We start from the raw sequence: 21,125 nt of genomic DNA, 5'->3' as shown, positions 1-21,125 counted from the left end.
TTAAAAATAGTCATTAAACTAAAAATTAATTTAAACTACGCGCTGTTGGTACATTTTGATCATGCGGCCTTGCCAGATTAAGCAAGCGAAAAAACTATCAACTGTATTCGAGCAGTGTGTACATACCGCCGGCATAAACACAATAACAGTGTGTACATATGTTACGCATATTCTGCATTTTCCGCCGGCGTGAATTTTTTGCAATTGAAAAGCAGAAATTAATATTAAAAATAATATAATAATCCTGCTTGTGATAAAGAAACAGAGAAACGAGTTGTTAAAGTAAGCCAAGTGTGTGACTGTGTGGAATTTGTAGAACGTACGCAACTGGAAATTGGCGCGGAATAAATAGTTTTATTTTTCATTGCCATAACGGCGGTGTGTGTATAACAAGATGGCGTCCTCGCAAGTCTCAAACAAATCGGGCTCCGGCTGGCCAAGGCGTGGAAGCCAAGGTCAAGCGGATGCCAGCATCAGCAATAATGGCACGCAAAAATATGCGCCCAATCAGGCATTAACCATAAATCGCACAATTAATCTGTAAGTCGAGTGTGATCAATATATATGACGACAATTGTTATAATTTGTGGAATGCTATTCACAGCTATCCACTGACGAATTACACATTTGGCACCAAGGAGCCGCTGTTTGAAAAGGATCCATCGGTGCCATCACGTTTCCAGCGTATGCGCGAGGAATTTGATCGCATTGGCATGAGAAGATCGGTGGAAGGGGTGCTCCTGGTGCACGAACATGGCTTGCCACATGTTCTGCTGCTGCAACTGGGCACCACATTCTTTAAGCTGCCGGGAGGCGAATTGAATGCAGGCGAAGATGAGGTGGAGGGTCTTAAACGGCTGCTATCTGAGGTGGGTGCATAAACAAAGCAACTATAGGGCTATTTAGACTGGAAGCGAACTGACAAAATATTACGGTTGCTAACGTTACAGAATATTGGTATTTTACCTATCAATATACGTATTTAAGCGATCGTGCGCTGTTATTGTGTCCTGTTAAACGAAATCAGCTGCTCATAAACCAAACAAAATAGCAAAAACAAATTGAAAGTGAATTTAGCCAATTACATTCAAGCAAGGTGTTCAATTAATTATGTATGTTATATGTCTGTATGTAAGTTAGGCAATGCATCTTGCATATATTCAATTTAATTTAATAAGTATTGTCATTGAAAGGAACTTTTATTTTATTATTTATTAGCATCACATTTTCCAATATCAACAAAAAAAAATCGCTTTCTTGTTGTGATCTTAATTGATTTTTTTGATTAAGGTCGTTTCGCTTCGAGTCTAAATAGGAATTATTATTATGAACAAATTATAATTGTAAACAATTTCCCTTAACAGACGCTGGGCCGTCAGGATGGTGTTAAACAGGATTGGATTGTCGAGGACACCATTGGCAATTGGTGGCGTCCCAATTTCGAGCCACCGCAATATCCATACATTCCGCCGCACATAACAAAGCCAAAGGAGCACAAGCGTCTGTTCTTGGTGCAATTGCATGAAAAGGGTAAATATTCAATTTGTTAAAACAAAAAAACCACAAAGTTTTCATCACAGCGTAGGTAAATAGGTAATAATAATTGATACTCTGTATATATAAACCTTGTTTATAATTTGAATCGTTAAATCCGTTACGCTAACAAACCTCATGTCATATCTTTTCAATGCTGTTTAGATACGGACAGGAACGCCAGTTACGATGTACCCTGAGCTGAGCTGTTCCAAAAATATATAGCGCCGTGTTGTATTGTGTAAACTGTAACTGCATCTGGCAACTGCCCCCCAAGCCCAACCAAGCATATAGAGCTACTTCCTCCAACGCTCTAGAAAGTCTCAAGAGAATCAGAACAAAAAAGATAACAGAACCAAAATAAGAAAAGGCGCATCTACAATCTTTTTTTAAACTTGTAGAAAAGAAACTTATTTCCCACGAAAAATTGTATTTAGAGAGTTGCGCTCTCGTTTGAGAAGATGTTGTTGGCATATTTTGTTGTTGTTTGTTTGTGTGAAAACTCCAAAAATTCTTTGCAATTGTTCTTTGTTGTTGTATTAATTTTGTAAATATGTCGACATTTCTGTAAACGAGACAAAAACAGCGCATATTCAAAAACGATGCTTTGTTATATTGTTGAGAGTTTGTTTATAATACACTTTTATATATCGGGCAGGCAGTTGAGTTTAGAGTTTTCTCTGTATACCCAATTGTAAACTATATGTTTTCGATATATTTATATATATATATATAGTTGTCGTTCTTGCTTAATGTGCACAAATCTCGCGTGTTGTGCTGATTTGGGAGCATTACAAGCGCAACTTAATTAGGCAGCTAACAAAACCAATTGATAAAAACATAATTTAAGCATTCGTTTTATGTAAACAACAAATATAATTCTGTGTGTTTCAGTTGTTTCTTGACAACAACAACAATTTAAACACTATTATACTGACACACACTCAAAAACATACATACACACACACACCATGTATTATGATTGTTGCTCTTAAAAATTATGTTCATATCACAATTTAGTAGACTTCGTTTGATAAGCAAAAAAAAAATCCCTAGACTAAATGTGATAATTAAATTGTCATTTTTTTGGCGCATCAATTAACCGAAACCTAAGAATTTTGTCTAACTGAAGAACTGTGAATGTAAACCTTAATATATCATATACGTATTTTACAGTCAGGGAATTTCTTTCAATGTAAATTTTGTTTTGTATAACCGATTGTAATCTACATATTATTATTATTATATTGTAATTGATATGCCTTATATTTATCGAATGCTACCTGCTACATACATACAATTCTGTCTCTATCGTTTTCTGTAATCTAGCACTATTTGCTGTGCCCAAAAATTATAAGCTTGTTGCCGCCCCACTATTCGAGCTCTACGACAATTCACAAGGCTATGGACCCATTATATCATCTCTGCCGCAAGCGTTGTGCAGGTGAGTTTTTTAACCAGTCGTAAAATAGGCCGAATCTATTGAAAATTTAATTATCTTTCTTGCAGGTTCAACTTTATCTACATGTAAGACAAAAGGAACATCGCTGTTACGCACTTCTCTCCTAGATAGACAGCATCACCAACGATAGCTCTACTCTTATATATACTATATAAATATAAAAAAACTGCACTTTAGATCGAGTGATGATGATTTTCCATTTCATTTGTGTATTATGTGTGTATTTGTATTGCAGATTAAAATGGAAAGCCAATGCGGCTTGTGCTTGGCATATAAATAGAATCGAAAGTTGACTTTATTTTTGACTATTTAATCTTAATGTTACAGAGATTACAATAATGTATATGTATGTTATCAATATTTTAATTTAATTTGGTTTGATATTGTTGAATGGGCCCGATTATAGCATATATTCGCTATAGATTTGCTCGTAATAATCGTGTTTGCTGCAATTGGAAGATACGCACAATTATTTGAATTACATTTTAAATTTAACTGAATTGATCTACAGGACTGTTAATGTTTGCTGACTAACATTACTTGAATGCTGTTAACTGAATTGAACTACAGACTGTAAAGTTACTGTTAATGTTTGCTGTCTAACATTATTTGACTGCGCTGTTTAAAGTGCGTGAGTGTAACAAATGAACAAATTAACAAAAAACTAAAACTACAAAGCGTACAACATAAATCTGTAGTTAACTAAAGCACACAGGAACCGTTTGTGTCTGTTTCTAGGGTATTGTTAATATAGGTAACTTAATAGCTACATATGTTTTATGCTTTTTCATGTTAGCAAATATTGCTATTTGATAATTTATGTTATTATTTTTGATAAATATTTTATTTTACCACAACTTATTGTGATAAAACTTAAGATCATTGAAGCCCTGATCGGTTAGGCCGCCGGTGGACGACACCGTGGACATGGCATCTGCATCTATGTTATCCAGTCCCAATGGACGATTGATTTTCACCACACCGAAATCCTCACGCTCCTGTTGATTGAACTCCATCTTGCCGGTGGGCATAACAGCCATGCCAACGCCAAAGGAACGATTCTTCATCCCTGTATGCTGTTTGCTCAGCTGAAAAGCTGGCGCTCTTCGATTATCGCCAACAATGCTCTCAGCTCTCTCTGGCGTACGCACAGTGGGCGGTGTGGGAGTGTGAGATTTCACCTCCACATGCTCTTGTTCCGGTTCCGGTTCGTGCTCTAGCTCATGCTCTGGCTCTGGCTCTGGCACTGGTTGATGCTCTCGCTCCACACTATGTTGATAGCGGCGATGATCGACGTCACGCGAAGCGTCGCCTGCATGCAAATTTTCCATTTGTGCAGCCATTGCTTCAAATCCGTTACCGCTGTTAAGTAAACGTTAACAGAGGCTGTTAATTAACATACTACACAATTGCAAAATGAAAATGAAAAGTGATTTGTTGTTATAGATTTTTATTGCACGACAAATGAAAATAAATTAGACAAAAAAAATAAAAATAAAATAAAAATGTTTTATATAAATGTAATCACAATTGTCAGGTAAACGGTTCCAATTGCCGTGTGTGTATAAGTGTGTCTTTGTGATGGTGTGAGTGCAGCTTCCTTTCTTCATATTAAGTAATTAAGTAAATTCTCATTATTATTATTGTAAAATTATAAATAATTCACTATAGTAATCAAAGCTCTTTGTACAATTATTTAGTTGATATTTTTTTTGTTTGTTTTTGCAGCCAATTGTGCGTATGCGTAATTATTTGATTCTGAAAGACAACAAAAGAAATGAAACCAAATGAAAAAACAATAAACAAAATGATAATATGCATTTGCGGGGTGTTAGTAGAGGAAGAGAAGAGAGAGAGAATGGGATTAAGGGGTGGCAAAAAGCCGTTACCTGCTCGATTCTGCGCTGCCTCCACCGCCTCCACCTCCCTTGCCGGAACTGGCGCTGCCAGCGTGAATTATCTGCACGAGGGTTGCATAAAGAGATAAATGAAAATGCAAAAATTATAGATATTATATACTTTTTTTGGCTTACCTAATATCTAGGGCATATATGTGTATACTATAAAGAACATTAGTTTTCTGCAAACCAGAATGCATTAAGGGTATTCAGTTCTTTATTTTTTTTAGTTTTATAGATTGTCTCAATATGGTCTAAAATATGCAGGATTTTATTTAAAAAGACTAGCATATGTAATATTGTAGGTTTGTAATATTAGAATCCATCAGGTGTATATATTTTTTAGTTTCAAAGCTCAAACACAAACTTTACATAAATTTATCAGTTAGTTTTATTGAAGAAGGATGCGAATGAAAATATTAAAGATATATTTCAGTTTACTTTTCTTGGGTATACTAAATAGATTAGGGGTATTCAAATCGTTTGCTTTTTTTAGCTCAACTGCAAACTATGCATACATTTATCGAGAAGTTGCTTTATTGATTGTCGAAAAGTAGCCCGATTAAATCACAGTAGGCCTAATTAAGTTTTATATTTAGTGCATACCCCTACCCCAAGGCCCCGTCTTGAATCTAGTACAAGTGTCAAGCGAAGTTTTATTTTCCACACGAGTCGCCCTCAAAACAGCCCCTTGGCACGCAGCCAACTGGAGCAGGGGAGGGTAATGAAGAAGAAGAGAAGGCATTTGGGAAAAAGGGAGAGTTTGGGTCTTTAAGGGTTGACCCACTGTGCGAGTGCCACAAATGGAACCCCCTGGCGAAAGTCGTAAGCTGATTCTGACAGAAAAAGATAAAATGTCTTTTCTATTCAAGAAAAATTTCAATTCAAAGCGAGTTTAGATTTTTCTCCTTTAGATAAAAGAAAATCTCTATCGATCTTGACTGCATGGTTAATAGAGGACATTTTTTTGTTGGAAAAGATAATATACCTTTTTTTTAAGAAAAATTTTGATACATAATATAGACATTTTTTTAACATAATAGGTCAAATGTCTTTAATTTATTAAAAAAAAAAAGTCCATTCAAAGGGCTTTTTTAAAGACTGACATTATGAGTTCTATTATTAATCTCAAATTTTCCAAATAAGATTCTTTATTAGGAGAAATTTAGTATACGTTGTCGTAATCAGAAAAATTAAAATATTTGAAGCAATTTTTTTCCCAATTGTCCATTATTTATTAACAAATTTTGATTCAAAGGACATTTTAAAAGACTGACATAATGAGTTATATTATTAATCTAGTTTTTTTTTATCAAGATTCTTTATTGGGATACGTTTGGTATACATTTTCGTAATCAGGAACATTTAAATATTAAAAATTGTTTTCTTTATTAAAATAAATACAACTTTACTATCGATTTCGAGTTCTTTTATTGATGTAGAATTTTTTGGGAAGTGTGTTGCCGATTTTAGTTTTTTTCTTTCAAGTACGACAAATTTAGTATACATTATTAATGGTTATTACACAGAGTGAAATGATACACCATAAATATACACACACACACCCAGAATTCGAGTATTGAAAACATCAATTTTTCGGTGGTTCGTTGAATTTAGCATGCCAAGAAATTTGCTAGCGAGGATTTCTTCATCATTTTTTCTTTGGTTTTGTATAGAATTTCGTTTGATAATTTTGGTTGTTTTTACTGCAGCGGCATGCCACCATCGCCATGCCCCATTTCGGGAGAGCGCACCAAATAAATGGTGGTTTGGCAATTGGGGCAAGTGGTGCACATCTCAGCGGAGGCGGGGGCGCCACCAGCAGCAGCCGATTGTTGTCCAGCCTAAGTAAGAGGTGGCAAATTAGATTTTAGAATCTGAAGTTGTTGCAACATTTACGTAGCCCTGTTGTGCTTGTTGTTGTTGTTGTTGCTGTTGCTGCTGGAATTTGCGTGGCGACATTGGCGCTGCTGGCTGTTGGGGCTGAGCTGGAGCTGCAGCTTGTGCCTCTTGTTGTGCCTGTTGCAAGTTGGCAGCCTGTTGCTGTTGTTGCAACTGCTGCTGCTGCTGTTGTTGCTGATGTTGCACATGTGCGCGTCCGCTGGGATAGGGATCATGACGTGTAGGTTGTCCAGCTGCCGGCGGTGGCACATATTGCTGTGGTTGTTGCTGCTGTTGCTGCTGTGCAGCTGGCGGCAACTGTTGCTGCTGCTGTGCTGCCGGCGTCTGTTGCTGCTGTGGCATCTGTGTTGTCGACATGTTGTTTGCCACTGGCGGCTGCATTGCTTGTTGTCCCTGTGGCGGCAACTGTTGCTGCTGTTGTTGCAACTGCTGCTCCTGGCCAGCTGCCACACGTAATGGCGCAACGGCAGCATTGCCCTGCGCCTGGTTGCCACCATCTAGGCCAGATTGACGCACACGCGAAGGACGCACAAATGCATTCGATGCCAGAAAATTGTCGTCCACATCCTGCAAACCGGAGCGACGTTGAAACGGATCCTGGCGATGATTAAGGCGACTCAGCGCATCCAAAGGACTCTTGCGAGGCTGTCAGAATGGATGCTTTAAAAAAAAGACTCCCGGGAGTTATGGTAATTGTCTATTATATAGCCGCGAATATAACCGTGATATTCAAAATTCAGGGAATTCTCAGGAACTATGTTTAAAAATGTTTTGGCAATTAATTTTTTTTAGTTTTTTCCGAATAAAATATTTTAGAATATTTTTAGGAATATTTTTAAATATTCGTAGGAGAAATTACGTCCACACTTCGAAAAGAAATAAATAATAAAATGATGTACGGGGTCTAAAAGTTAAGGTAAGTGGCCGTAGCAAATTTTTCAAAGTAATATTAATTTAAAAAATTATTAGGGAAAATAATTATTTATTTTTAAGCTGTTTTTTCAAAGCTTGAATTTCAGACTTTAGTTATAATATTGTAATTTTAGCAATATTTGCAACAAAAAATATTTTTAATCTTAATAAAAAAAAATTATAGTGAATTGCTTATTATTTTTAGCTGTCTCTTATTAAATTTCGTCACTAGCGTGGACTACCATCCACAGTAATAAAAGTTTAATAAAAACCTTTTATGAACTGCGAAAAATAAAATAAAATTGAAAACTAGTTCGAAACTAATTTTTTTAAATATTCGTAGGAGAAGTTTAGTCAATATCTTATTCAGCTGGGTCACTAGCTTGAACTGAATTTTAAAATGTATTCGCAATCCCAAGTGGCATCTTTTTAAATTGCGTCACTAGCGTGGATTGCTGTCCACATTGTAGCATTTTGAAGTCGAATAACGAATATATAATAGACAATTACTGGAGTTGGAAATTCCACTTACATTCTCTGCATTCTGTTTGGCCTGACTTGGTGTCAAGCTGACCTCGCTGCCATATTTTCGGGCCACATTGCCACCCACATGACGTGACTAAAACACACACACACACGTAAGAACAGGAGAAGGTAGAGTATAAAAATCACAGCACAATTCACCACACTATACTACACTACTTGAAAACTCACGTGGACGCTCGTCTTGGAGGCACCTTGGCGTGTAACCGCCGCATTTCCACGTTTTTGATCCATAATACTTTAATAAATTAAAGCTACAACTCGAAAAAATATATTTATACACGTATATTTTTTACGGAAAAAAAAAACCGCACGTTAGCTTTGGCACAAAACGCGACGAAATTAAATATATATATATAACTTGATACTTTTTGGACGACACTTTTCGTTATTTTTTGCGTTTCTCAAGTAATTTACGTACACAGAAATGGAAAGCACACACAAAAATTAATAATAATAATTTGTGTTTTTGTTCAGAAGTAAAACAAAACAAAATGTTGGAAGGTGTGAGTTGTGTAAATTACAAAGTTGAACTGAAATATTTCAAGAGTTTACAGCTGAACTTTGGGAAATTGAAGAGACAGGCATGCTATGATTATAAATATATTTCTTGTTTGTTTGTGAAACATATTAATATACACAGCTATATTGCTGAAAAATGCAGACAATTTTAACGGTAAAGTATATCTTTTTAAAGCCTTTTAAGGTGATTAAAATTTTAAATCAATTTTCAAGTAAACTTTAACATTAAGTATAATGCTTGAGTACCTCGGCCATGCTGCATGTGGGTCGCGGTGCCCCATATCGTCCATTTGGTGAGATCTGTGTGATTTGATGCAACAACGACGATTGCTGTCCATTGTTACTGTCGCGTCTTCCAACGCGTTTGTTAGCCTCATCGCCCAAATAAGTAGCACCAAAGAGTTGTGTGTTAGGACTTGATAGGTTGATTTGATTGTTTGATTGATTGATTGATTGATCGATTGTTTGATATGGGTAATTGTTGATTTGCGTTATCGTTATCGTTATCGTTAGTAGGCGCAACATGTGAATGGAAAAGAGTTAACATTATTCATATATATTAAAAAATACAACTACATATTAATACAATTTATAATTAGTCACTTTCTTGTTAAACTTAAATACTCCCCACAGACAGTATAAATGTGTTTCCAAAGTCTGTCACTTACGTATTTCACCACATGGGAATACGTCACCTTGTCCGTAAATTCACCTTGTTCCAATTGATGCGTTTTCAACTCAATTTTGCGTTGTATGGTGAAACTATTAACAAGGTAAGGTATTTACTCGAGCTCGCGTATTATTTATTTAAACATAATAAGAAAAAATAAATTTTGTTATGGAACTCTCTTGTATTTCTGATTTCATTGCTCTTGTAATAATTTTCAGTTTCATAATTTTCAATAATAAAAACAAAAATATTGTGAATTTATATATTCTTAGCTGACTGTATTTGTGTTTCTATTTTCTCTGCTTCACGAGATTGGCTGCCGTACTAAACAAAATAGTTACTCAGAGACTGCGGTGAATAAATACCTTACCTTGTTGGTAATTTCACCATGCATACGCCAAATTATTAGTAAATTCACCTTAATTCAACTTAATTTTTCGTAAATTTAAGTTTAGTTTTACGCACTTGACGAAACCAACTTGACGACCATCGTCAAATTTTTTGCAAGTGTTGAAAAAGCATCAGTTTAGATAATTGGATATATCGATATACATAAACAAGCAACAGGTCACCATAATTAATAGCATGCAGTTATCTTTTCACTTTATTTATCGATAAGTGCGCTTCCGCAGGCGATCAATTTTATCGCACACACGTACACGCCCACAACACTCCAGCACAAACAAATAGAAACAAAACAAACGACTTGCTTCAGGATGTTTGCGTGCGCGATATGCAAATGCGACCACAATGAAAGAAATGGGCAACTAAGCCAAGTGAAATGTTTCCTGCAAAGGGCGCAATGCCTTAATTAAAATTTCTACAACCTCTTCTACCTCTTGCCCAGAAGAGAAAGAGAAAAGTTTCCTTGCAAGTGTTGCCAGAACAGCTTTTTTTTATCCAGTATGGCTTTATTTCTAAGTCAATTTCGGAAACAGCGAATTCTGGCTTTTCTTTAGGTTCTTTATATTTATCCAATTTTTTTGTACAATAAAAATATAAAACTTTAATGTTATGGCTTCACACTTTTATAATAAGCCTCGAAAAAATGTTAGACATTATTATAAATTTGTTAAAAATAAAATGTCCAAAGTTTTTTTTGAAAAATAAAATCGTTTTTTTTATATCCTCTCCACTAAAAACCTATTTTTGGCTCCTGTAAAATAAACAATACTTTCTGTTGCCATTTTTTTTATTTTTAAACAGTTTTTAAGGGTCATAAACGTATTTTTAAAAATAAAAATATATATGAATCATAAATTTTGCCTTTTCTTCTGAGCCTTGCTTAACATTTTTTTTAATTTATTTTCTTCTTACCTCTATTTTAATATTACTTTTATGCAAATCCGACTAATTTTAACGTTCAAAAATTGGCAACAGTGACAACACTGAAAGCAAACTCACCTGTTTGTAATATGCATGCCATTCTTTCTGTCGTCATGTCCATTTCTAGAACCATTGGCCGTATCGTTAAAAAAGCCCTCGTAGAGCACAAAATTATTCGCTTGGGGAATGGTGCGCACCAGACCATAGTGTTTGCCCAAAAATGCCAATAGCTTCTCTGAAGGTCGATCCACCGAGCACTTGAGTGGCGTCCATTGCTCCTCACTCAACATCGTTTCAAATAGACGCTTTCCCAATCCGGCACGTTGTCGCGACTCGTGCACGTAAAAGTCCAAAATTGATGGAGATTGCTCCATTTTGCGTGTCTGGCCCTTTTCATCAAACAAATAGAGATCTTTGGTGCCCACTTTGAGTAGCCCAGTGACAACGCCGCTATAAATACCATATATCTTAGAATTAGCATTTGTTTTTAGTGGAAAAAATGGGAAAAGGGTTGCTTACTTGTTACCCGCATTGGGATCCGCTAGCAAATAAATTGTTTGATTCTCTGACATCCTTAGCCGTTGAGCGGTTGTCACCGGTTTGCTGAGACCCTGCGATACCGCCGATAACTGACCCAACTGATCTATTATCTCGGACATCTTTGAGGTGGCATCTCTGGGTGCATTGAGTGTGGAAATTGTAACGGTTATTCAACAAATTTCTAACTTTATTTTTGACTTTTAAGCTTTAATATTCAAAATTTTAAAACATTTGGGCCCATTTTTTGAAGTCTTATGAAGATTTTCAACTAATATATATACAAAAACTATTGCCAAATTCCAAAACGACTGCGCATATATTAAATTAAATTTTGAAAAAACCGAATTTAGTTCACTTTTTTTTAAGATTGTCATACATTTTAATGATTTAATATTGGATTTAAAAAAAAAAACGGATTAAGATCAATATTTGTAAAATGTATCATATATTGTAAATAATATTAATTTTTTTAACGACTGTACTTGAAAAAAAGTGCAATAGATATTATTTTGTAAACTTTCTTGTTTTAAAATCAGATGAAAATTCAAATTACATATTTTAGTCGACTGGGCTTTATAAAAAAGGGGCCTTAGATATTTAATTGTAAGCTCATGCATTTTCAGTTAATTTTAAATAAAAATTCATTTTTTTTGGACTCTTTTATTTGATTTTTGGGGTTAAAGAGGGTCCCGCGTACAGTTTCAATACTCACAAACACTGACGCCGATCACCTCGAAAGGTGTGCGGCAAAAGATTGGATGCCACTTTGATAATTGGCTGCGGAAACAGCGGTTTAATGTCGAAACGGAAATCCACCATAATTGTTGCTGCTCTTGATGATGATTGAACGTTTGAAACAACTGCAAAAAATAGAATTGAGAATAGTGAATTCCAATTAAATAGAGCATTGCAATAAAGGCGCGCTGATGAGCTCAATTTTATTATCAGCTTATTGTTGTTGTTTTTGTTGTTCTTGTTTGTTTGTTTGTTGTCTTCCCAATTTGGGTGCGACGCTGTGTGGGAATCGATGCACATGCAATTTAGTTATTTGTTGTTGCCGTTCAATGATTCAGCAGTCATGGAACACGTGTAGGAGTGCTGACAGGCAAAAAACAAAAAATTACATAATTTCTAGTAAGAAAATCTCAAGACGAGAGAACACGATTGTGAAAGACCCTGTACTAATTCTCAAATTAAAAGCGTTAAAGGCCTCAAACACACTATAGAGCTTTTCAGTACAGCTCTTCCTATTGCGTTTAGAATGTGGAGCAATCCTACGACTATAAAGTAAATTTATAGAGAAAATTCTCTGCCTTATTTTTTTTTTGCCCTTTTGTTTTCGCGTTTAATATCCGATCGTGATGAAATTTTTAGGGCATATTACCTAAACAATATTTTTCAGGCGTCTTTCAACTCAAGCTTTAAAAGTGATTTTACAATCCGTTTTTTATTTTGAAATACAGTAAACATTCTGAACAAGCAACTCACATAAACATATTTTATAGAAAAAGTTGCTTATATAGAAAAAAGGAGTATAAACTTTAAATTTAATCCGGTTTTGCGAAATTAAAATATCTAAGTAGTTTTATTTGTTAAAATAATATCAATTCATCGCAAAAACAAAACTTTTTGTGGTAGGGCTATGGATATTGAACCTTCAGTAGACCTCTGATGATTTCTTGCCATCTTGCAATTCATTAAAATTAATCTTTTTTTAAGAAATCGGTTTTGTTTTTTTTTTTTATTTTTATAGAAGTATATCATTTTTTAAATTTTATTGTTCAAAACAATTACAACAATAAAAAATTAATTGAAAAGCTTTGTACACTGTTTGCCCTTTTTCAAGTACAGGGTCCCATAATAATCATAACGGTTTTCTTTGATGTCTTGCAGCGTTGCCAACCATCAGGTAGGTCAGCTTGCAATCATCATTTAAACCGATAACGATAGCCATGCAATATGCGTGTATTATCGTGTCATTAAACTTGCGTACAATGGGAACTAAAAAAGGGAACAGGAAGGGGGGAATGGGAAGTGACACAGTTTGCGGTTACTCCTCATACTTTAATAGTTGTTAATTTGCGAGTGCAACGAACTGACGCCGACAGCAGCAGCAGTGCAGCAGAAAAAGAAACAGAACGATAAGCGCTTTTGTAATTACATTTGTTGGTGGGCGGGGTTGAGGAGGCGGGGCAATCATTTCGAGCACATGCAAAAGTCAAAAACTTTTCCCCGCTGCTATTTTGAGTAGTTTTGTCAGCGGAAAAGTTAAACAACCAGGCATACAGATTGCTTGCAGTCGACGTCAACGCTGGCGTCAACAGCGCTGCACGCGCAGTTCGAATGTCAAAATGCGATAGCAACAGCAGCGCACAAATGACGTGTTTACATTGTTGTTGTAGTCACTGTTGCCCCCCAGCAAAGTGGGCTGCCATTGTTGTTGTCATTCTTCTTCTTCTTATTATTATTGTTGTTTATTTACCAAGCAGCAAACTGTTGACGTTGCTATATTCTCACACCATAAAGAGCTTTATAACTGTTTCATAAGCCAAAGCGCATGATCCAAAACACAAACAACAAGCAGAACAAAAAGAAGCGCAACGAAGCGCAAGCTGCACTTCTTGTTGCTCCCCTTTTGCACACAGTCATCTTAAATGCATACACACACACATTCATAAATGTGTCAAATGAGAGTAGGCATGTGTGTGTGCCTGAGAGAGCGTGAGATTTATCAAAGGAGTTGGCATCGCGTGTACACAACAGGCGTCAACGAGTGCAAGCGAGAGGGCGTGCTGCTTGTAAATATATGTATATGTATGTTTGATTGTATGCACGATCAAAGCTTCAACAATTTAACAGTTAATCAACAGCAATTGCAGTTGGAAACAAAACGCTTGACAACGAAAATCAAATCGATTGAATAGAAAGAAGATAAGATGTTCACTTTAAAAATATGTAATAACATGCATAGTAATAATATTTTTGTGTTATTTTTTTCTTTTCAGGCACATGATGAAATTATATATAGAAATTACACGACCTTCTGTCTGGACAGCAATAATTTTTCCAGTCTATCATCTGATTAAGCTGCGATCAGCGACAAAAACAACTCATGGGTAGGGAATGCCCCCGTTTTTTACTCAGTTGAGGGTGTGTCATTAATAAACAAATAGTGAAAGCGTCAACATTGGGGGGCATTTATTCGAAATACGTTTTCCAACTGGAATTTGGACCAGAGATGAGCTTTTAAGTTTAATTTGCTGAACAAGCTCAATAGTTCAGTTTTTAGAGATGAACAGCGCTGCCAACTTTTCGAGAGGAAAAGATATAGCTGTTTTTGGCAGGAAAGCATCCGAATAATAGCTGAAATTGAAATGCAAATTAGCTTAAAAATCCTAGCCAATTTATTTAACATACATTTTTTATTTATTTATAAAAAAAAAAAAAGAATTATTTTGACTAGTTCGACAAAGTCCTTATCGAAATTGGAATAATTTTGCCGGAAATTTTAAATGTGGATATAACAGTGTATCTAGAAATCGAACTTTGAAAATAGCCAAAACTATCTACATATATAAAATAACTAAGTTGGCAACAGTGGACATAAACTTAATTGGTAATTTTTTGCAGTTCTTTATGAACGAAATCTCTAATGACTCCGAATATTTGAACATATTGGAAACGAAGCGAAACAACTTTAATTTATTCTTGTTCTATTCTCCTTTTCATATTTATTAGTCACACACACACACGTGTCTGACCACAGGGCAATAAATATATGTACATATGTATGTAAGTGAGCTTTTTTTCATACACATGTACACACACTGTACTTAAGACCATACATATATGTACATATAGAGCCTGGTTCTATTCTGTCACGAAAAGCGGACTTGAGTCGAAATTTATGCAGCAACAAGGTCAATCGATAAATGTTAAGAAAGTTGTTGCCAAGGCAAGGGAAAAACTTGACGCCCAACAACCGGTGCTGTTGAAAATCTGACAGCTGCTTTGTCCGAGGAGGTTAACAGCGGGCTGTAATTAAAGCTAAATAGCTAACAGCGCTGTTCAATCAAAGCAATTAGCTATTTAAGCTTTTAATATGCACGCAATGGTTTATCGTTGTTATCGATGGGGCAGAATGGAACGAAGTTAAATAAAAGTGCATACAAAGTGCATAATGGCAATGAAATACTTTTGCGGTTGTTGTTGTTTACAGCACGCCTCGCAACCGAACCGAACAATGATCAAAACAACTTGTTATTCCTCCACAAAAACAACGACAATAAAAAAAAACCACAGCGAGTGCAATTGCATTTTCTATACTTGTTGTTGTTGTTTGTTTGCTTGCACGCGCCACACGTTAGTTTATCGTGGAGGAAGGAAGAGCAGAAGAGTATAAGAGGAAGAGTACGAGAACTGGATGGCAGCTGTCATTCAATCTGTTGTTACGTTTTTGACGTAAGCCGTAACGTGAGACTGCAATTTATCTGCACTAAAAGCACGCTCAGATCAGACATACACACACACATAAAAATATATACTATACGCACAGTATGTCAAGTCATTCTTTTGACAAAAATAATTAAAAATTCTTTTCACTTATGATCACAATGACTAAACATAACAAAATAAATCAACCATTAAACTAAATAAATAAATAAATTCTTTGTTTAAAAATATATAGACATAAAATGAAGCTATATTTGATAAGCTAAAGTATTTGGCTAACAGCCGGCCCTTAAATTATTGTGATATCTCTTTTAGCTTTGTTGTTATAGCTGATTAAAATTTTGCCTAAGTGCTGTGAGTCATTTTATAAGGATTTGTTCTGTTTTTTACTTAGCTCTTTGTTTTTTTTTTAAACTTGTTCTAGGAACCATAAGAAACTATAATAAAATAATAAAAAAAAAGATTCAAGAAATGGTATTTTTTTTTTTGCAAATATGTGATAATATTTCTGTCAAAACAATTACTTGACATACTGCAAGTGCATGCACATGTCTGTAATTTCTCACGTAATCTACATTGGCGTTGCTTTTTTGATGATAAATGCAAAAATAAAAATGAGAAAAGATAGTTTCAAAATTTCAACCGATCAGCTTGATATTTAAAATTGCGGTACACTGTTTATCTATTGATAAGACCACACACTATTCCGGTTTATAAAAAAATAACAAACAACAAAAAATCACCCGCTCGCAAGGTTTTTTTTTAAAGATTAAACTTGCCAGACATTATTATGACTGCTGATTTTTTGGCAATTGATCCCATATACTCTAATCAGCTATGTTTTAAGAGCATGCTTGTGATAAGCGACGACATCAAGAGGTCTACAAACTGGTTATATCCGGTTATGCTGAACACTTAATAAATTTATTAATCGCTCTCACAACATAAAATTGTTCAATGGGTGCAAAGGTTTTCCTACACACACGTGTGTACATATATTTTTACAGACACTGTAGCGTAGGAGAGTTAACAGTCGATATCTATGTCAGCTGTTTATCGTCCAGAAGAGCGGAGTCATGTAAATGTAAGAGAGAGCAAACACTCACAGGCACGCTTGTAATTGACAGTTATCGTATGATCGTCACACAGACACGCACACACACACATGCACATGCACAAACAATGCGCTGGTCAGCGTCGTGACGCGTCGCGACAATTCGTCTGTCTGCTGCGAGCGACAGAGCGAGAGAGATAGAGAGGAGAGCGCACACGAGTAAATTGTAGCGTCGTCGTCGTTGCACTTGTATTAGTTTGGTCGCATTTTCTTATAAGGGCCGTGCGGCGACTAGTGGGAAATCAGTTGTAAAACGCCAGTCTACGCGTGCAGATCACTACGAAATTCGTCCAGCAGCTAATTAAAAAAAATTCGATGTCAAGCTGACACAAACAAAACAAAAACAAAAAACAGCTGAGTAGAACAAAATAAAAGCGCGTGTGCGAATAAAGACAACTACAAAAAGCAGCATAAAAAAACTGATATACACAAAAATAAAAGTACAGCACGGAAAAATTTCATTGGCAGCCGAACAAAGCAACAACGCGTAACGTAAGAGCAGCCGCTGTTTACGTAATTTACAGAGATTCCAAAGAGCGCAGCAGAACAACGTGCAAAAAGTTTCAGTTAACAGACAGGAGCTTTGACGTAATTGAGTTGACCAAAGAGCGAGAGTGCCAGTTTGACAGACAGGAGCTTTTACGTGATTTAGAGAGAGACAGTTACAAGATGAGCAGTTCCGTATTGAGCATGGCCCGGCCAAGTGCCACCAGTGCCACCAATAACTGTGCCACAGCCACAGCAACGCTGCTGGCCAAGCAATTGAATGCCGCATTGGCCGGTAACAAGAGAGAGACAGCAACAACAACAACATCGGCGGTCGTGAATCCTCCCAAGCAACCGCTGCAGGCAGCAAAGATCATACAACAATCGCATGTTGTTTGTTTTGATGTGGATTCCACGGTTATCTGTGAGGAGGGCATCGATGAGCTGGCCGAATTCTGTGGCAAGGGCAGCGAGGTGGCACGTGTCACCAAGGAAGCAATGGGTGGCAGCATGTCCTTTCAGGATGCACTCAAGATACGTTTGAACATTATACGCCCGACACAAAAGCAGGTGGATGAGTTTATCAAGCAGCGTCCCAGCACATTGAGTCGCAATGTCAAGCGTTTAGTGGCACAACTCAAAGCGGACGGCAAACAGGTGTTTCTCATCTCAGGTGGCTTCGATTGCCTGATAGCACCGGTTGCCAACGAGTTGGGCATACCCTTAACCCACATGTATGCCAACAAAATGCTGTTCGATTACAAAGGCGACTACGATAGCTTCGATATCACACAACCCACTTCAAGATCCGGCGGCAAGGCGGAGGCGATTGGCATGATTAGAAAACGGCTGGCGATAGATGGCGCTCTAATTACTATGGTTGGCGATGGTGCCACCGATTTGGAGGCTGTGCCGCCAGCAAACAATTTCATTGGCTATGGCGGCAATGTGGTGCGACCAGAAGTCTACAGACGCGCCCAGTATTACATAACGGACTTTGAACAGCTGATGTGAGCGGGAGCTGAAGCTGGAAAGTTGTCACTCTCTCTCTCTCTCTCTCTCTCTCTCAGCGCGAGAGAAAGGAACAGGGAGAGAGCGCAAGGAAGAGAGAGCTCCTCTGCGAATTTAGTATTGCAAAACGGCGTGTTATAGTTTATATTAAGCAGTATAAATAAAACTACATATTAATATTATACATTCTACATATACTCTAATATGTTCATGTGTGCGTGCATTAGTTTATAGTCACTTTGGTAAACAATAAAAGCGATAGTAAAGTTAAACTATGAAATAATAGAAAAAAAACAAAGCTTCGACTGTTTAAATACCCTAGTAGCTTATTTTCAGCAAATAGCGCAAGTCATCAATGCGTTGCCAACTGTCGTGCAAAACTAGCATAATTACTGTGTTGTCAGCACAGCCTTGTTCCCGTCAAACTGACTTTAAAAAAATTGAAAAATATCTAAAACAGCAAGAATTTTTGGTTATTTCTATTACAAATCTTCAGAACTAATTTTGTAAATCAATTAAATTTTTTATTTTAAATTTTATCAAGAACCTTTTTTTTTCGTTTATAAAAAGTTGGCAACGCAGCATCATTCATACCTTTGCCTGGCAAGTGTATTTAACAGCGCTGTTAATTAACAGCATGCGGCGCTGTGTTGACACTTTCCATTTTCTGTGCAATGTTGTGCTGCTGTCAACAATACAGTTATCAGTAGCATCCAGCATAAAATATGAGCGAGAGTTCGTCGTGCCTATTTTTTACAACTTGAAACTGGAACGAAGGTTAAAGTCATTTGTGCACACTTTCTAAACGTAATTAAAACCAAAAATACAACGGCAAACAGTCCAAACAATTAAGAAATTATTGTTTCAAACAGTATTTAGTCTAACAAACTAGTTAACAGAAGGCAAGGTCGTAATTGCGTGGGTGTTATCGACAACCGGTGTGATTTGTAATCGTTTTGTTTGAGGGTCAAACGTCATCGAGCTGCTTTAGTTATAGCCATTTTAGGAGCGTTGTGGCTGCTGTTTAATAACGTTAAAGCGACAGAGGCGTGAATTAAGGCCAAAATGAAATGTCTGGATCACGTTGGGCGTTTAGAACGGCAATTAGAGGAAGGCGCAGACAACGGATGAGATCACCAACAACAACAGCGCATAAACATAATTATGTTTTATTGTTATGTATGCGTGTGTGTGTGTGTTTGTATACCTGTCTTGAGACACCGCGGGGCAGCCGCTTTCAGGTGTCATGCAAATGACTCACGCACACACTTGATTTCATTTCAGGCCTAAACCCAAATGTGTTTTAGCCTGCAAATGACGTATAAAATGGATTTTATGCTCACTGAGCCACAACCGAAACAACGGCAACAACTACACAAATGCAAACACACACACACACTCAAACACAGACATAATAAGCGTATTCCTGAATATTTTTTATTCAATAGTATTACTATTTATAAGGACTTTATTAAAATAAAAAAACTAAATTATGATTATTTACAAAACACCAAGTGTGACCAAATAAATTTATCGAAGTAAACGGTCACACATATAATCAAATTGCAATCTAATCAAAATCAGCATCAAAGCAAATTATTTACAATTTTTGAGTGTGGCCAGGTTTTCTACCTTTTTGCCAGCCATTTGTATTTTGATCGCCAAACAATATCTAAAAATCTAAACTGACTCATTTTCAGAAATACCCCTACTGTTAGTTCAAGTGAAGAAACTGGCAACAACAGAAAACAGAAAGTTTTGATAAAAATGGCAAAACTTACCACAACAATATAAACAGCAAATACGTTGATTTTATTAAATATATATATTTATTTGTTGGTTTTTTGCCGATGCGTGGGAGCGTTCCAATCAGATTCCAATTGGTGTTGGCGTAACCGTTGCACAGATTTGCCTTGTTGTTGTTGTTGCTGCTACTTCTAATGGGATGCAACTGCGACTCCGATGCGGTGGTTTGGGGTGTTGCTCATCAAGATTTGTATGCTGTGTGTAAGTATTTTTATTGATTGTAAATTTTATATCTCATGCCAAAATAAAAATTGTTTCTAATATTTGTTTTCTAATTCACACTTCACAAAAATTTTGTGTTTTTCTTAAATAAGTTTGATGTTGTCTACTGCCTATTGTTCTTGCCTCTAAATGATATTGCAATTTTAGCCAATTACGCTATTGGCTAATATGCTTATTTATATATTATTATTAATTCAAGATGACTACAGTCAGTTTTTTTTTTTGTTCGAGAACTGTGTATGTATAATGCGCCGCTTGAAAACACACAAGAAAACCGAAAAACCGACACGCACCACGAAGCGTCCGCCCAAAACGTTGTTGTATCCACGAGTGTCCAATAAGATATAAGCTTTTTGCTCGAGCTTTAACTTGCCACAAGCTTTAACTAGCAAACAAGCGCAACAGAGCGGCGCTCATAACAGCTGTTGAGCTTGGTCGATAGACAGACTGTAGGTGGTGGCGGTGGGCCGATAGGACGTTGAAGCATGCTGGTCACATTGTTAGAAGGGCTGCACTGTTGTCAATTTAGCTATTTTATAGCTATTTGCGACTATATTAAGAGTCTGGTTGCTAGAATAATTCTTTAATTGCTACTAGCCAGGAATCGGACTATTTTAAATATATATTTAAATTAAACATAATGGAAAGAAAAGAAAAAGAAATTAATTTAAATTTTATAAATAAATAAAAATTGATATTAAAAAAGGTTGGCTAGTTTTGAAATTA

General features: G+C 36.2%; 4 protein-coding genes across 8 annotated transcripts; 2 read left to right on the top strand and 2 right to left on the bottom strand.

Moving 5' to 3' along the window:
- Positions 1–169: 169 nt before the first annotated feature.
- On the top strand, positions 170–20,128 carry LOC117787716 (cleavage and polyadenylation specificity factor subunit 5). 3 transcript variants are annotated; one of them, XR_004617694.1, is made up of 5 exons: positions 170–540; positions 605–869; positions 1,365–1,530; positions 1,699–2,977; positions 3,043–3,277. XR_004617694.1 is itself a non-coding variant. In XM_034626314.1 (5 exons), the coding sequence occupies exons 1-5, from the start codon at positions 395–397 to the stop codon at positions 3,062–3,064; spliced, it is 714 nt and encodes a 237-aa protein (XP_034482205.1). In that variant the 5' UTR covers positions 174–394; the 3' UTR covers positions 3,065–3,277. The 3 variants fall into 3 exon arrangements, 2 of the variants coding, with proteins under 2 accessions (XP_034482206.1, XP_034482205.1); XM_034626314.1 differs by having other exon boundaries at positions 174–540; positions 2,863–2,977; XM_034626315.1 differs by lacking the exons at positions 1,699–2,977; positions 3,043–3,277 and adding an exon at positions 20,117–20,128 and having other exon boundaries at positions 1,365–1,567.
- LOC117787712 (alpha-tubulin N-acetyltransferase 1) lies at positions 3,273–20,842 on the bottom strand. 3 transcript variants are annotated; one of them, XM_034626308.1, is made up of 8 exons: positions 20,693–20,842; positions 20,153–20,372; positions 12,021–12,168; positions 11,288–11,443; positions 10,847–11,218; positions 9,019–9,187; positions 4,885–4,955; positions 3,372–4,357 (listed from the first exon to the last, which is right to left on the bottom strand). In XM_034626308.1, the coding sequence occupies exons 3-8, from the start codon at positions 12,125–12,127 to the stop codon at positions 3,844–3,846; spliced, it is 1,389 nt and encodes a 462-aa protein (XP_034482199.1). In that variant the 5' UTR covers positions 12,128–12,168; positions 20,153–20,372; positions 20,693–20,842; the 3' UTR covers positions 3,372–3,843. The 3 variants fall into 3 exon arrangements, with proteins under 3 accessions (XP_034482200.1, XP_034482199.1, XP_034482201.1); XM_034626309.1 differs by having other exon boundaries at positions 3,273–3,441; positions 20,153–20,811; XM_034626310.1 differs by lacking the exon at positions 3,372–4,357 and adding an exon at positions 4,427–4,753 and having other exon boundaries at positions 20,153–20,809.
- On the bottom strand, positions 6,306–8,820 carry LOC117787714 (mediator of RNA polymerase II transcription subunit 15). The gene is made up of 4 exons (XM_034626312.1): positions 8,422–8,820; positions 8,240–8,326; positions 6,793–7,440; positions 6,306–6,737 (listed from the first exon to the last, which is right to left on the bottom strand). The coding sequence occupies exons 1-4, from the start codon at positions 8,482–8,484 to the stop codon at positions 6,597–6,599; spliced, it is 939 nt and encodes a 312-aa protein (XP_034482203.1). The 5' UTR covers positions 8,485–8,820; the 3' UTR covers positions 6,306–6,596.
- LOC117787715 (phosphoserine phosphatase) lies at positions 17,180–18,665 on the top strand. Its single transcript, XM_034626313.1, has one exon. It carries the CDS (start codon positions 17,544–17,546, stop codon positions 18,372–18,374), a length of 831 nt encoding a protein of 276 aa, XP_034482204.1. The 5' UTR covers positions 17,180–17,543; the 3' UTR covers positions 18,375–18,665.
- Positions 20,843–21,125: the final 283 nt, after the last annotated feature.

Source organism: Drosophila innubila (assembly GCF_004354385.1).
Source record: "Drosophila innubila isolate TH190305 chromosome 3L unlocalized genomic scaffold, UK_Dinn_1.0 0_D_3L, whole genome shotgun sequence".
Lineage (NCBI taxonomy): Eukaryota > Metazoa > Arthropoda > Insecta > Diptera > Drosophilidae > Drosophila > Drosophila innubila.
This window is presented reverse-complemented; position numbering and strand designations above follow the sequence as displayed.

Coding starts and splice junctions, on each gene's coding strand:
- LOC117787715 (XM_034626313.1), top strand. CDS start 17,544: ATGAGCAGTTCCGTATTGAGCATGGCCCGGCCAAGTGCCACCAGTGCC.
- LOC117787712 (XM_034626308.1), bottom strand. CDS start 12,127: ATGGTGGATTTCCGTTTCGACATTAAACCGCTGTTTCCGCAGCCAATT. Junction 4,956..9,018: donor CCACATGCAGCATGGCCGAG/GTACTCAAGCAT, acceptor ACCCTCGTGCAG/ATAATTCACGCTGGCAGCGC. Junction 4,358..4,884: donor GGCAGCGCAGAATCGAGCAG/GTAACGGCTTTT, acceptor TTTACTTAACAG/CGGTAACGGATTTGAAGCAA.
- LOC117787716 (XM_034626314.1), top strand. CDS start 395: ATGGCGTCCTCGCAAGTCTCAAACAAATCGGGCTCCGGCTGGCCAAGG. Junction 1,531..2,862: donor GGTGCAATTGCATGAAAAGG/GTAAATATTCAA, acceptor TCTGTAATCTAG/CACTATTTGCTGTGCCCAAA. Junction 2,978..3,042: donor CTGCCGCAAGCGTTGTGCAG/GTGAGTTTTTTA, acceptor TCTTTCTTGCAG/GTTCAACTTTATCTACATGT.
- LOC117787714 (XM_034626312.1), bottom strand. CDS start 8,484: ATGGATCAAAAACGTGGAAATGCGGCGGTTACACGCCAAGGTGCCTCC. Junction 7,441..8,239: donor CCAAACAGAATGCAGAGAAT/GTAAGTGGAATT, acceptor CCATTCTGACAG/CCTCGCAAGAGTCCTTTGGA. Junction 6,738..6,792: donor AACAAGCACAACAGGGCTAC/GTAAATGTTGCA, acceptor CCTCTTACTTAG/GCTGGACAACAATCGGCTGC.